Source organism: Phoca vitulina, unplaced genomic scaffold (genome assembly GCF_004348235.1).
Source record: "Phoca vitulina isolate PV1807 unplaced genomic scaffold, GSC_HSeal_1.0 scaffold2, whole genome shotgun sequence".
NCBI lineage: Eukaryota > Metazoa > Chordata > Mammalia > Carnivora > Phocidae > Phoca > Phoca vitulina.
In genome coordinates, this window is record NW_022589705.1 from 70,384,186 (window position 1) to 70,400,807 (window position 16,622).

The 16,622-nt window shown below is 38.6% G+C and overlaps 1 protein-coding gene across 1 annotated transcript in view; it reads right to left on the minus strand.

Annotated features, from left to right (window-relative positions):
• Positions 1 to 16,622, minus strand: part of RLF (RLF zinc finger) — a 90,023-nt gene that overhangs the window by 39,630 nt on the left and 33,771 nt on the right. Inside the window, exons 4-5 of the mRNA XM_032432003.1 lie at positions 13,061 to 13,193; positions 5,599 to 5,801 (exon numbers count right to left, since the gene is read on the minus strand). Coding sequence (XP_032287894.1) covers positions 5,599 to 5,801; positions 13,061 to 13,193 — 336 coding nt within the window. The remainder of the gene's footprint in view (positions 1 to 5,598; positions 5,802 to 13,060; positions 13,194 to 16,622) is intronic.

The window sequence follows — 16,622 nt, forward strand, 5'->3', positions numbered from 1 at the left end:
CCATAGTTTGCCAACCTCTGTTGTACAGAATCAAATCACATTTCCTCTAACTCCATTCCTTACAAACTCAACAAATTTGTTGAAAGGAATTAATTATGTAACTTCAGGAAAAAAATCCTGTTTTGTTGTCTTGTTATTAAACTAGGACAGGTCATGAATAAAACAAAGCCGATTATTCTCCCAAGTCCTCCCTGTTGTCCACACCTCTGCCATTCTAGTCGGTTAGCAGAACACTCCCATTCTTCTGGTCTCCCAGGCCTTATGAGGCTCTTGACAGCGTCTCTGCACATTATCCTCTTATTTCTGTCCTATCAGCAAGTCCTGTTCTTTCTCCTCTTGCTAAATGCAACTTTTTTTTTTTTTTAAGATTTTATTTATTTGAGAGAGAGAGACACAGCGAGAGAGGGAACACAAGCAGGGGGAGTGGGAGAGGGAGAAGCAGGCTTTCTGCAGAGCAGGAAGCCCGATGCGGGGCTCGATCCCAGGACCTGGGATCATGACCTGAGCTGAAGGCAGACGCCTAACGACTGAGCCACCCAGGTGCCCCTAAATGCAACCTCTTCTAAACCTAATACATCCTCTTTCTGTCTAAGCTTCCGAAAACACTATTTCAGTCATTTTACTTCCTACCTTCAAAACCGTCCTACTTTCTACTGCATCAAATCTTTCTTCTTTAAAAAATATTTAATTATTATTATTACTATTTTTAAGACTTTGAGAGAGAGAGCACTGGCGGGGGGGAGGAGTAGAAGGAGAGGGAGAAGCAGACTACCCACTGAACAGGGAGCCTGATGCTGGGCTCGATCCCAGGACCCCAGGATCATGACCTAAGTGGAAGGCATACACTTAACCGAGAGCCACCCAGGCGCCCCAATATTTATTTATTTAAGAGAGAGAGAGCACGCGTGAGCGAGGGGAGGGGTAGAAGGGAGGGAGAGAGAATCTCAATGCTGAGCACAGAGCCTGATGTGGGGCTTGATCCCATGACCCAGATCATGACCTGAGCTGAAACCAAGAGTTGGATGCTCAACCGACTGAGCCACCAAGCGCCCCTCAAACCTAAGTTCTAATGCACTAGAGTCCCCAAGGACTTCCCCTTCTCCCCACCCAAGAGGTCTTATTTCTCCTAAGACCTCAACCCGTACTCTGCCGTGGCAAGGCGTGCTCTAGTGGCCCCCGGTAATTTATACGTTCATTTCTCTGCCTTTACTATCACAGGCAGTTATCCCAAAACCATTCTTTCTACCCATCCAAACCCTACCATCATTTCAAGGTGCAACTAAAGGATCAATTTTTATAAAGCCTTATATGCCAGTCCACAAAGATTCTACACTTCTACTGAATTTAGGGGCAATAGCATACAGCTTAGTATTTATCTTCCTAGAATTGTTTCTGGCAACCAAACTAGGCAATATATATTCTTCTGTTTTTATCAATGTCTCATACAATGCTACAAACAAAATAAAACAAGTTTTAAATAAACAAAGGCTGAGACATTAAAGGAAAAGTTGTTACTGTTATAGAATGAAGAGGAATCAACCCATGGTCTAGTATTTTCGCTTCTTCTGAATTCTTCTGGTGTATATCAGGTGTTGAATATAACAATTACTGTAACTTAATTATGATTAAGTTTCCCAAACACAAAATATTGCAGCTGTTATTAGAGGTAAGCAGCCTCCTATCCCCTTACCCTTCTCAACAATGCAAACAAATAAATTAGCAAACAGGCTTATAGTTAGTCTCTCATGAATGCCTATTACGCTGCTAAGTATTCTTCTAGAGTGCAGGGATACAGCAGTGAACAAACCTATGTCCCCATCCTTACAGTTTTCAATCTAGTGGGAGGAAAAGCAGCAGCAAATATGATGTCTAGCGGTAGCAGTAATATAAACATAAAGAAGAAACAGGCAGGTAAGGGGACAGAGAATGAAGGGCCATTTTAGATGTATCTGTATATATTTATAATAATGACAACAGGTATTACTTGAAGAAAAAGAGTGCGAAGTAGGGGGATAGGATACTATTTTTTTTTTTTTTTAAGATTTTATTTATTTATTTGACAGAGAGAGACACAGCAAGGGAGGGAACACAAGCAGGGGGAGTGGGAGCAGGAGAGGGAGACGCAGGCTTCCCGCAGAGCAGGGAACCCGATGTGGGGCTCGATCCCAGGACCCTGGGATCATGACCTGAGCTGAAGGCAGACGCTTAATGACTGAGCCACCCAGGCGCCCCTAGGATACTATTTTAGACGGGACAGTGAGGAAGGTCTCCCTGATATGGCAATATTGAAGAGGAATGTGAATGTTAAGGGCACAAGCCATCCAAATGATCTTGTGGAAGGGCATTCCAGGCAGGGGAAATGGCAATTACAAAGCTCTAAGTCAGGAATATGCTTGGTTTGTTCAAACAGCAGCAAAGACAAGGTGGCTAGAGAGCAGTGAGCATTAAGTTGTACAAGATACTGTCAGAGATACTTATAGAAGTAGCCAGAGGCCATGACACACACAATAAAGACTTCTGGATTTATTTTGAAGAAGATGGAAAGCTGTTGAGTGGTTCTGATCAAGGGAGTGACATGGCCCCACTTAAGTTTTAAAAAGATTATTCTAGTTACTTTTGGGAAGAATAAAATGTAGAGGGCAAGAGTGTAAACAAGGAGGCCAGTTCAGAGGCTTGTGGATTCCCCAATGCCTAAGACACCATTTGGCATATAAACCCTTAGGTATGTATCACCTAGGATAATATTTATTACCCTGTATCTTTAATATAATATTAGTGATAGTATACCAAACTCAGGTTTGAATCTCAGCATAACCACTTTCATGTAAGCACAAACCTATTACTTGATCTGAGCGTCTTTCCTCACCAATAAAATGGAGCTACCTCTGAGTTGTGAGAACTGAATGTGACAATCTTTTTTTTTTTTTAAAGATTTTACTTATTTATTTGACAGAGAGAAAGACAAAGCGAGAGAAGGAACACAAGCAGGGGGAGTGGGAGAGGGAGAAGCAGGCTTCCCGTGGAGCTCGATCCCAGAACCCCAGGATCATGACCTGAGCCAAAGGCAGACACTTAACGACTGAGCCACCCAGGCGCCCCTGAATGTGACAATCTATATAAAGCATTTAGCATAGTGCTTAACATATAGTAAGGACTCAAAAAAATGGCAGCTAGTTATTCACTACCTGCCCACCTCCACTTCCAACACTGAGACTGGACGGCTACAGCCTTCATTCAGAAGAAAGCCCGTAAAAACAAAGCCCTAATATCAGGAAGATCAGGAGCTTAATTACGGACATGTGAAGTCTGGAGATGTTATTAGCCATGCCAGTAGAGATAGTGATTAGGCAGCTGGATATGAGTCTGGAATTCAGAGGAGAGGGCTGGGCTGGAGATTTCAGATACTGACCATAGTTGGTATTTAAAGCCATGAGTCTAAAAGAGATCACCGAGGGAGCATGTATAGGTAGAAAACAGAGGACGCACAAGGAGAGTCCTAAAGTACTGCAACTTTTACTCATCAGAGAGATGAGGAGGAAGAGCAAGGCAGAACTGAGAAAGACTGACCAGTCAAGTGCACAGAAAACCAAGAGAGTAAGTTATATCCTAGAATCCAAGCGGGAAAACCGTTAAAAGTTTAAAAGACAAACAAGTCAGACTAAGATGAAAACTGAGAAATCATCATTAGATTTAGTGATGTGGTGGACTGGCAGGGGCGAACGCCATATTACAATGTGTTCAAGGGTGCTTGGGTGGCTCTGTCAGTTAAGCATCTGAGTCTTGATTTTGGCTCAGGTCATGATCTCAGGGTCATGGGGCTTGATCCCCATGTCAGGCTCTGCACTCGGCACAGAGTCTGCTTAAGATTCTCTCTCTCTCTCTCTCTCTCCCTCTCTCTCTCTCCCTCTGCCCCCCACATCTGGAGCTCTAAATAAATAAATAAAATCTTATAAAACAAACAATGTGTTCAAAGAGAAAAACGTCAGAACAGTAAATTCACACAATGCAATCAAGAAATTATGCTGAAAGGCCAGGAGAAAAATGGGGTGGTCTCTGGAAGGAGAAGTGGAATCTAAAGATTTCCTTTTTAAAGATGAAAGAAAGAACACCATACATGCTGACAGGATGGTTACAGCAGAGGGGTAACTGATGATGCAGTAGAGAAAAGAAGTAGTGTAGCATTATTCTTGAGGGGGTGAGGGCAGATGGGATGTGATACTGAAGTCAAGGGGATTGCCTTAGGTAGGAGAACAGATAGAGTTATCTTTAGTAATGGAAGCAAAGGTATGCATGCATAGATAAAGGTAGGTGAACAGATGTCATGGAAGCAGCTTTGGAAATTCTCTTCCAAATGCCTCAATTTCCTCAGAGAAATAGGGAGAAAGTTCATCAATGGAAAGTGCAATGGGGCAGAAGGCATTACAATATAGGTCTGAAGAAAAATAACAAAGTATGAAATAGTAATCTATGAAGTGGAAAGAGAATGGCCTAAAAAAATTTAGTGTGACTGATTTCAAGTAAAATCAGTAGGCTGGTTTTCTCCCACCCAAGTCTGACCCCACTGGTGCAGGTAAAGATATAGAGGAGGTAAAGATTTAGTGATAATCAGGATGCTGGTTAGTCAAATAAGCACAATTAAGGGAGAAACCAGTGGAGGAGCTGAGGGAGTGATAATTTTGATTGACTATGGAAAAGGAGAGTAAGGAGGGAAATGAGTACATGAGAAGGATGAGGGACAGTGAACAGGTGAAAGGATTAACAGATTTTTGGTCCTGGAGTGAGGGAGGTAGAAAGAGAGAGTTGCATTTGGAACAGGAAATTATATATAAAACTGTAAGTTGAAATTGTCATTAAAGTTTAAGAATTACTTTATGTCATAAACCAGACCCTTGGAATTCTTACCTTTAATAAGAAAAGTTCAGTGTAGAGGTAAAGTGAGAATCCATCTATCAGATCTAAGAGAATTATAGGTAGATGATGGAATATAGCTAGGAACTCCTCATCTTTCTCCGTATAATGTATCAAAAACTATTAGAGAAAGCAAATTCCACTTTTTTAAAGAAAATGATTCAGGTTAAAAAAATGTAATCTGACTGATAAAATAGTTTTTTAAAAAGACTCAATTGCTTTATTATTTTCCATGGTATCCAGTTTGTCCACTTAATAGTTCAAAATGTATTCATGGGTTCTAAAGTCCCACACTTCTCTGCTTACACTTACATGTATGAAGTAACTTAAACTAAAGCTAAATGCCATTCTGTTTAGTTTATCCCTTGATGTCAGTATTAATAATTTCGGCATTTCCCAAACACAGAGAAATCAATTAAAATAACTTTCACATTTGAAGATTTCAAAGCAAACCATTGCCCAAACACATAAATACCCATCTGCATATTCTTTAATTATCCACTTTTCAAATCCACCTACAAGACAACTATATATTCAATCTGTTGAACAGTTATATGCAAGTAAAATGGCACTTTTCAGTAGTCAGGGGAAAAAAAATAAGTCTTGGTTTTCATCCTGCCATGCAACATTTACCAAAATCTATTAAATTCATAAGTGTGAATGAAAAGAGCAGTTATTTGCTTCACTCACCTCCTTAATTGCATCTTCATTAGGGAGAATGGAACATAAGCATGTGATATAGGCTTGCTGAAAAGATGACACATTTGAAATTTCTTTTGATTCTGCACACAGTTTTGATAAAGCAGTGGCCTGAGGGATGCAGTTAGATTTCAACAAATGTTTTATTCGCATCTGCAGAAAGGAAGGTCCTTCTTGTGCAATCAATTTATTGACTAGAAAAAAGGAAAAATAAAAGTTTGATAACATACCTCATAATACATCAAGGTTAAGATGAAAGTTTGATATCTTTTGTTGTTGGTTTGTTGTATCAACTGAATAAAAATTCAGTTGATATACTTAGGAAGTTTATTCTGACCTCAATACTCATCTAATGGAGCAGAGAGCAAAATAAATTTGCTAATGATTCCCACATTACTTAGTAGTTTTATTCTGAACACCAAACCTCTTAATAAAACTACTAACATTTTATCAAAATTAATTATTTGACTTTCTCCTCCCTCACTTTCTGATAAGGATATTAAGGAATACGGAATTGAACTGTAAGCATAAGTGCAAGAAAAAGAAGTAACCTATGTAATATTAACAACTACCACTTGAACACTTTTAAGAGGTACCAAGCTTTAGGCTGAATGTTTCTATATACCTTTCATTTATTCTTCACACCACCACCAAGGCAAGTATTATTATCCCCACTTTAAGGTTAGGAAAATTAATATTCAGAGAAATTAGGTAACTTGCCAAGGATTCCAAAGCCAGTGGTGTTCTTTCCTCTAAACCAGGAATTTCTCAAAGTGTGTTCCACCGACCAAAAGACCTGAGAGATAGTCCTAGAAAAAAAAAGGATTCCTTGGTCAAATCTCTGAACAGTCCTGCAATAAAGAAAACTGTTCACTTTTATTTAACCCAATGTCTCCCAAACTGATTTGACCAGAGAACCCTTTTACACATATTATTAGTACAATGTAAAATATATGTTCCTGGTTCAGTACACACTTTGGAAAACGCTGCTCTGAGCCGTATTAAATATTACGCATCTGACCACTGACTTTTACAGTGTTCCAGACAATCCCTCAATTTATGAACAGCAGATACTCAAAAGTATGTGACATCATTATATACCATTATTTAAAGAATGGATAATATTGTATGTCAATACAAGTCATGAGCAAACAAACTGTTTAGGTGTTTCATCTAAAATAGTGTTTCTCAAACTTGAAAGTGCCTCCTGAATAACTAGGGGTATCTTATTAAAATGCAGATTCTAATTCACTAGGTCTGGAATAGGACCTGAGATTCTGCTTTTCTAACAAGCCTCTCAGATGGTGTCCATGCTACTATGTCTACAGGCCATCTATGGAGTAGAAATCATTAATATTAATGATAAACCACTGCAGGGAGAGGGATAAACCACTGGCCCAGTCTTAACTACATCAAAACTGTACAGTTTTTTATTTTTTCAAATTTTCATTTAAATTCTAGTTAATTAACATACAATGTAATTATTGGTTTCAGGAGAATTCAGTGGTTCATCAATTACATGCAACACCCAGTGTTCATCACAACAAATGCCCTCCATTAAAACCCATCACCCATCTAGCCCACCCCCACCCACATCCCTCCATCAACCCTCATTTTATTCTCTATCATTAAGTCTCTTATGGTTTGTTTCCCTCTCTTTTTCCCCCTCCCCTAGATTCATATGTTTTGTTTCTTCAATTCCACACATGAATGAAATCATATGGTATTTGTCTTTCTCTGACTTATTTCGGTTAGCATAATACAATCTAGCTCCATCCACGTTGTTGCAAATAGCAAGATTTCAATCTTTTTGATGGCTGAGTAATATTCCATTTTGTGTGTGTGTGTGTGTGTGTGTGTGTGTGTACACCACATCTTCTTTATCCATTTATCAGCTGGTGGGGACAACTGGGGTCTTTCCATAGTTTGGCTATTGTTTATAGTTTTTAAAATTCTTTACAAAAACAGGTAATAACCATATATGCACATGACACAAAATTCAAAAAGCACAAAAAATGGTGTAAAGTTAAAGTTGTCTCCTTTCTGCCCTAACTCCAGTACTCTAGTCTCCTTCCCCAAAAAACAATTGTTTCCAATTTCTTGTTTATCATTCCAGAAATATTCTGAGTACAGAGGACCTATTTATTTTCCCACTAAAATATATCATACAGTTCATTCTATATAGGTGGGAAGTGCCCATTTCCTGTGGTACTTCAAAAAGGTCTAGATTCTAGAGCTCCAACTCTGCAGATTTTGATTTAGCAGGTAAAGCCTGGTCCTGGGGTGGGAGGAGGGAGAGAGGGAAGAAGAGAAGGAGAGGGAGGAAGGGAGGAAGAGAAAGGGGGAGAGGGAGAAGGGGAGGGAGAGTGTGTGTGTTGGTTTTAAATTCCATAGATACTCTAATATGTAGTCAAGGTCAAGAAGTATGGATGGAAAACAGATCACTTCCACTTGGATTTTTCCATTTTGGTCTCACAAGCACTAAATTCCACAAAATGAACTCATAATCATATCTCCCAAATAGCTCCTCATTCCTTCTATTTTCAGTAATGGTATTCTCTCAATCATACAGAAATGAAATTTTGGCATTATCCTTCCTTACCAACTCTGTCCTTCAATTATTATTATATCCTTATTGTATCCTAGCAATTCTTTTTTAAACTCTCCAATCTAATTCTTCCATATATTGCCTGCCACATCTGCCACCCCAATATCCTATTCTGCCTAACATCAGATTCTGCTGTTTATTTGTCCTACCAGGTTGTAAGCATATTCACAAATCCCACCATGAATACAGGCATGTCATCTATACATCCTACCCTCTTCTAAATTTTCACAGCATTTTACTTCTTTTACTACACTTACTTTTCTCTTTAAGTACAGGAATAAAGGATTACAGTGTAAAGAGGTTAAGATCTCAGGTTCTGGAACCACCAATGTGAGGCTGAATCATGACTCTGGCACATACTAAGCTGTGAGACCCTTGGACAAATTAACTGACTTCTCTGAGCCTCAAGTTTCTTCATCTGTAAAAAAGTTAGTAATAGCTACCTCACAGAGCTGAACCAATCATAAATGAAATACCAGTAATGCAGATCAGATAGTTAACACAGGGCCAGGCACAGGGTAAATGCTCAATACTAGCTGCTATTATGTTTGTCATCTCCCTTCCTACACCATCAGCAATCTGTAAACAAATACTATGTCTTGTTAACTTTTGTATTCCCTACAGCACTAAGTACGATGCCTTACATTATTAGAGGAGTTTAATAAAACCATGTATTTTGCAACTGAGTGGTTATCACTCTTCAATCAAAAACTTTTAATATCTCCTCACCTGGGTTCAAATTCTGCCCTCCAATTTTAACTATGTGGCCTTGGGCATGTATAATCTTACCTGGTTTATGGACTAAATGAGATATGGAAAGCATTAACATGGTGCTTACCACATAACAAACACTCTAAATTGTAGCTATTATTTCTATGAGGTAAAACTACTTTACTCAATATACTACAACCAATTACACCACTGTATCAACTTTTAACACACAAACCAATGTTACATTTTATTTTTTTTTAAGATTTATTTATTTATTTCAGAGACAGCAAGAGAGTACAGATGGGGGAGGGGCAGAGAAAGAGAGAGTCTCAAGCGACTCCACACTGAGCACAGAGCCCAGCACAGGGCTTGATCTCACGACCTGAGCTGAAACCAAGAGTCAGTCACTTAACCAACCAGGCGTCCTAATCTTGCATTTTAAAATTCATTTCAAGTTATACATCTTAACTTTTTTATTTACTTATTTTTAAACATTTATTTATTTTAGAGAGCAAGAAACAGCGCAAGCGGAAGGGGCGGAGGAAGAGGGAGAGAAAATCTCAAGCAGACTCCACACTGAGCACGAAGCCCGATGTGGGGCTCATCTCACAACCCTGGGATCACAACCTGAAGAAAAACCAAGAGTCGGGCACTTAACTTGACTATGCCACCCAGGCGCCCCTTAACTTTGTTTTTTAAAAAGGAAATCCAGCCATACATTTCAATATTTAAAATGAAAATAAAGCGTACAATGACAAGTCTCATTCCCAGCTGTATTCTTTCTGTATTTTTGTCATTTTAGTACAAAATAATTTTTTTTTAATTTTCACTTATTTATTTAAGAGAGTCCAAGTGAGAGGGGGAGAGGGAGAGAGAGAAGCCCAAGCAGACTCTCCGCTGAGTACACAGCCCTGTGCGGGGCTCAATCCCAGGACCCCAAGATCATGACCTGAGCCAAAACCAAGAGTTGGATGCTCAACCAACTGTGCCACCCAGGCACCCCAGTACAAAATAATTTTTTTTAGAAGATTTTATTTATTTATTTGACAGAGACACAGAGAGAGAGGGAACACAAGCAAGGGGAGCGGCAGGCAGAGAGAGAGGGAGAAGCAGGCTCTCCGCTGAGCAGGGAGCCCGATGCGGGGCTCGATCCCAGGACCCTGGGATCATGACCTGAGCCGAAGGCAGCTGCTTAACCGACTGAGCCACCCAGGCGCCCTTACAAAATAATTTTTAATCATATATCCTTTCTTTCACCTATATTCAACAATTGAACTGTTTTGTTGTATTTCTTTACTTAGCTTTTCTTTTCCTGAACCATTTAAAAATAAATCGCAAAGATCATGAGAGTTTACCTTGTGTATACTTCATCATGTAAAAAAATGGTAACATTTAAGGTCGTTAAAAACAGCCTTTTTTTTTTTCCTTTTTTAACAGGAAAGCCCATTTTTGTTTTTACTGGAGGCTCAAGTGGCACATGACAATTCATAAAATGGCTGCAGAGGTAGGGGGTAGAAGGGACACAAAAATAAACTGGGGTGGGAATAAAACCAGGAGGAGGTACAGGAGCTGGTTCCTTGTCAGCCTAATTTAGGGAAAGGAGTTGGTGACTCTGAACAAGGACGGAACCCTTCCTTCAACCCTTAGTAGGGGAGAGAGGAAAAAAAACCAAAAGACGGTAGCTTTGGCCCTCTTGAGTCTCAAGGAAAAAGGGGAAAAGCCATTGTTTTGATGTCATAAGTTATGGGAAAGTAGGGGGAAGAGGGTGCCGGGTAGGGTAGAAGTCAATTGGAAAAACTAGCAGATACCAGATGGTAGCTCTGGGTGTCCTTTGAGTTGGAGTTGGAATCACTCCCTTATGGTGGTGGGGTCCCCACTGTTGATGGTGGGCTGAGGTCTCCTGGTCTGTGGGCTGCCTGGATCCAGGCGGCTGTTGCCATCACCGCTGCGAGGAGGGGCAGTTCCGTGAGTCCTGGGGCTCAGGATGGGAACCATCAGTGCAGCCTTAGCTGGGCGTGGTCTTGCCATCCCCACCTTCTGTGATAGGCCGCTGGGGATGGAAAGGCCTTCAGTACCTGGGCTAACATCTGGGTGGAAGAACCCATTATTTCCCTGCCGACTATGCCAGGCAGAAGTGCCAACAACTGGTACTTATTACATACTTCAGTAATAAACTGTTTTTTTAGGGGATGGGGAGGACACAAAATTCAAGAATTCAAAGCAGGAAAAATAAAAATCTTTTGTTTATTTATTTATTTACTCCAGAGAGGGAGGGAGGGAAGGAGAGAGAGAGAATGTGGGGGAGGGGGAGCAGGGGGAGAAGGAGAGAGAATCTCAAGCAGACTCCACTCTGAGCATGAAGCCCAATGCAGGGCTCGATCCGAGCACCCTGAGATCACACTGAGCCAAAACCAAGAGTCAGATGTTTAACCAACTGTGCCACCCAGGCACCCCAGGAAAAATAAAAATCTTTTTTTATCCAAAAAATAAACAAAAGCATTTATTGAGTTCCTTGGAGGCTAAAAAAATGTGTACTTTTATGCTTCTGATTAGTACATCATTGAACAGAGGACAATCAATGAGATGATAGTCACTGCTTTCTAGTTTCAAATATATGTTAATACCTGGGCTACAAGGGCGGTGGAGCCATAAAAGAATCTTCCTAATCTCCTGACCTGAAATTAAGTTAAGGGCCAACTGAGAAAGTAGGCAGACTATATAGGCTTATATGAACTGCCACTTATATGGCAGTTCACAGAATAATTCCTTCGATATGTAGGTGTTCTGTACCCACTCAGAGTCTTATAGATAGTGGGTACTTAATTTTTATTGAATAGATATGATACCACGAGACGTTAGGAGAATAGTGCTTCTCCCCATTTCTTGATTTTTTTCTATATGAAAAGAAATTAAGTACTGTTAATTCCTGAGGTGATGTATTTGATGTATGGGGTGATGTATTTGATTAGTACATCAAGAGAAAATAAAGTGGGGACATTTAACACCACTCCACCCTTCTTCCTCTTGGGCTTAGGCTTGCCTATAGAGAGCAAGAGAGTAAGCGTTCTTCCCGGCCCTAGTCAAGCCTCGTCTGGACTGGGATCTGCCTAATTCTGGGATTCTTCTGAAACTATTTGGCTCTGTCCTCTAAGCAACTTAAATTAATAAGAAAAGTGATATTTTAGCCTCCATCTATGTATGAAAAGGGATGACATTTACTGGGAACCTCAACAGAAAACAGTAAAACCAACCTTTTTCTATTTAACAGCTCTTTCTCTTATTCTTTTTTCCCTCATCAGTGTGACTAATAAGCAGTAGAATTAGCAGAGAAAAGGAACCAAGAGAAAACTCTTAAGTACTCTTACTGCCAATCTTCTCACTATACAGAAAACCAAACAGCATGTATATAGTAGGTTGTCAAACTTGATGAATGAATAAGATAACTGGGATATTTTAAGGCATCAATATTCAAATTGTCTGTTCAAGATCTAAATTAAAGACATGCCAAAAGTATAAAAACTCTTCTGAACTTCATTTTTATTCCAGAAACATACTTAACAGAATGTGATCCTTTTAATTTTCTACTAACTTAAAACAAATGAAATCACAATTGGTGGTATTAAATGAGATAATTTTGTGTGCCTAAAATGCAAATATCAGTTCAAATCCACAAATCTTCTGGTCTTAAACTAATAATTTTGCAAATAAAAATGTTCATTCTTTGCATTTCTCTACAAAATGCTAAATTCCAATATTTCATACGTTTAAAATAAAAAAGTAATTTTTTTCATGGTCTTAGTTGTAGTAACCAGTGAACAATATATGAGCAAAGCTCTACCATATACCAAAGACTAGAAACAGATTATTCATTTGTATCTCAGGAACTTCATATAAACACTGTTACTCAATGCAACATTTTAAAGTAAGTACAAGGAATATTTAAAACACTACTAAAAATGCAAGAATATTTAGGCAAAACATTAAATGCTAACGGTTAGTTTTTACTATTCAAAGGAGAACAGACTGGGTATAGATACACAGGTGATACTCACAAAATTTTAACCCATTAATGAATTCTAATTCTCTTAGATCTAAATCTTCCTTCAATATAGTCAGTGAAGTTTTAAGGCTTACCTTCTTCTGTTTCTACTGGCTGTTGAGACAGAATTTTAAGAAGAACTGGGTTTTTCCACACCCCTTCCTTGGTAACATGAACCAATATTTGTAGGTTATTATTCCCAAATTCCAATAATGCATCATGTGACTCCTAAAACAAAAACAGCACATCCAGAAAACAGGCTAATAAGCAATATAAAAAAGAGTTTTGCCTTTTCAATGTATCTGAACATCTATAAAAGGAACTATTATCTTGCATTTCCTAAAAAGAAATAAGCAGGAAAAAAAACCTATCCTCGACAGAGAGGGAACACAAGCAGGGGGAGCTGGAGAGGGAGAAGCAGGCTCCCCGCTGAGCAGGGAACCCGACGTGGGGCTCAAGCCCAGGATGCTGGGATCATGACCTGAGCTGAAGGCAGATGCTTAACGACTGAACCACCCAGGCGCCCCTATTACTATTTTCTTTAAAAAATGAAACCAGGGTGTTTCCACTATTAAAGGGCACCTTTAAAATGTTTTCTTAAATTCACCTTAGGTAAAATTTTCACCACAATTCAATTTACAACCTCACATTACTAAATTATTTTAAGGCCACTGTTCAGCTTTCTTTTAAAGGATTCTGCAGTACTCACAAAGACAACCTATTCCTTCTAATAGAAATATTACTTAATGAGGCCAATTGACACATTTTTTCATTGTTTAAATTCTTCTATCAAATGATTTTTTAAATGAAAAGTGGCTCTATATAAAATGTCATGGTAAGTCTAAGTTATTGGCTATCATTCTATGTCCTCAGAAAACAAAATATAATTGTCAATAGTTTGTTCTTTAAAATATTTATGTACACAAAGGGTCAGGAGAAAGGGGTCAGAAATCTAACTTGACATAAAAGATTAAGTATATGTCTCCACTGTCCTCTATTACTAGTGAGGATTATTGGTTGTTCCCATCTTCTAAAATTTTAATGTGTTTTCTCTTATTTTAGAATGCTGAAATTCTCAAGAAACATAAGCTCCCATTTACAGCAATATTCTCTGGAAAATATACGTTAATGATGTCCACAGACCTAAGAATATAATCTTATAGTCACTTAAGTGAAATATAAGAAATAAAATTCATTTTTTCCCTTAACTTTAATGTCAAAATTATAGGTTTTTAACACATGCACTCCCAATGTGCTGAGTTACCTTCTGCAGAGAAAGGGTTTAAAATTGAGAATTGACACAGAAAGTGCTATTTCCACTTAATAGTTTACTAACAGCAGTATTTAACCGATGCTGCAATTTTTCCTTTAAGGGCTTGAACTGTCCTCGGGCTTCTTTCTCCTTAACTTAGGCTGACAGGCATTTATTCTACAGTGAAGATGAAGATTCCATGTAAAAATTTCAGAATTTGCAGTGTCTGATTACCTTATATGTAATATTTGACCTGTGTCATCACACTTTGGCAGAAAATAATACTATCCACCATGATACACAGAAACTAAAATAAAAGACCACAGTCAGGGTTAAAAATAAAAGCAGCTTTCTATTTTTCATCTGTTCAAAATACAGTATATTCTGCATAAGAATGATGTGTATAATCCTTTGTTGCCAACAGGTATATATTATAGCAATGTTACTTTTAAAGGGTAATACTAAAGTCTTTAAAAACTATGGTAGAGGGTGCCTGCATGGCTCAGTCGGTTAAGTGTCTGCCTTTGGCTCAGGTCATGATCCCAGAGTGCTGGGATCGAGTCCCACATCCGGCTCTCTGCTCAGCGGGGAGTCTGCTTCTCCCTCTCACTTTCCCTTTCTCAAACAAATAAAAAAATAAAATCTTAAAAAAAAAACAACTATGGTAGAATTTTAAAAATCATTTCAAAACTTAAATTTGTTTTTTTTTTTTTAAGGTAAAAAAAAATATGAGTCCACATCTTGAAATCTACGATACAGAAATACCAGCACAAGAAGTTCACTTTAGCACTATTTACAATAAATAACAAATATTTGGCAAAATAATTTATGGTGCAACCACATAACAGAAGCACAGGCATTCCAAATAAGGGAGAACTATACATACAAACTTATTCATCTGTGATAAAATTAGGTTTAAAAAAGTTGCAAAAAATAGGATCTCATTTTTGTTTATTAGAAAATCCATTTCAGGGTATATTTTCATATCCATAGGTAAAAGACCCGGAAGGGTTACACAAGCTGAAAACAGTGAATGAGAGGGTTCTCTCTGTGGCCTGCTCTGATAAAACTATTCTCTTACCAAAACTTTCCTCAAAACTATCTGCTGCCTTGTCCATTTATCACTAAAATAACGAAACTTCAGGGTTTTAACCTTTTAGATTTCAACAGGGACCATGTCTTACATTTATCTGTACCTCTACTGCATTTATTTTATTGAACACATATTCAAAAATATATCCTGTATGATAAATAGTAGGAAAAGACACACAGGTAGAGGGAAAAGGCAAATATTTTATGCAGGCATACAATCTAAGAAAATAATAAAGAAATATGACAGTATTCTCTCTGCAAATAATACTATTATAAATAATAGTAACAACCCAAACAAGAATAACGAGATTTGCCCTTCTAGACTGTTGTATGACAGGACAAAACTACTGGCAGGCCTCAAAACATAGTGTGACAAAATCAGTGTGTTATGTATGAAAGATGATTTTAGCAGTTTTATGAATATGTGAGGAATTAGGATCACATCACAGGGATTAAAATAGGCCACGGAATTTCTCGGGGCGCCTGGGTGGCTCAGATGGTTGAGCGTCTGCCTTAGGCTCAGGGCATGATCCCAGGGTTCTGGGATCGAGTCCCGCCATCGAGCTCCCTGCTAGGCGGGGAGCCTGCTTCTCCCTCTGCCTCTGCCTCTCTCTCTGACTCTCATGAACAGAATTAAAAAAAAAAATTTAAAATAGGCCAAGGACACAACCAAAAACAATCCTCTTTTCCGCCAAAAGAAAAAGACTAACATTATTATCATTTCATTTTGGGTTATATATCCCAGAGGAAAGAAGTTTCCAGATAATGAAGTATGTCTGTTAATATTCAAATCCTTACTTGTGCCTACACGACACAGGTCCAGACTACTACACAGTCTGTGTCCTCGAGGAGCAGCTGGCAAAAAGCAAGCTCTGGCTATAAATCTGAGTGTAACTCTGGGCAAGCTAATCAACACTCTCTCCTGTCTCCCTGTTTGTAATGGAGATTCAAATGATCCCTACATTATAAGGTTTGTAATTTGATTACAAGACACAAAACACATAAAACAGTAGAGCAGTATTTAGTACACAGTGATAATGAATGACCGCTATTACCATTGTCTATTTTTTAGAATAGTTTTTCTGTCTCTATCAGTAACATGCAAATTTGCCTCCTGTTGTATTTTCCTCCTATCCTACTCTATCCTCCATAAACTTTCTGATGTGCTCACCTATTCAGAAAGCTGATAATCAAGCCAATATGAGAGCCAATGTAGCTCTTCTGTAAGTAAAATGCATGAATAGAATCTATGATGACTATTTTGGTTGTTTGAGAGACTTACAATGCTAGACACAATCCCTGAAGTGTTAGGG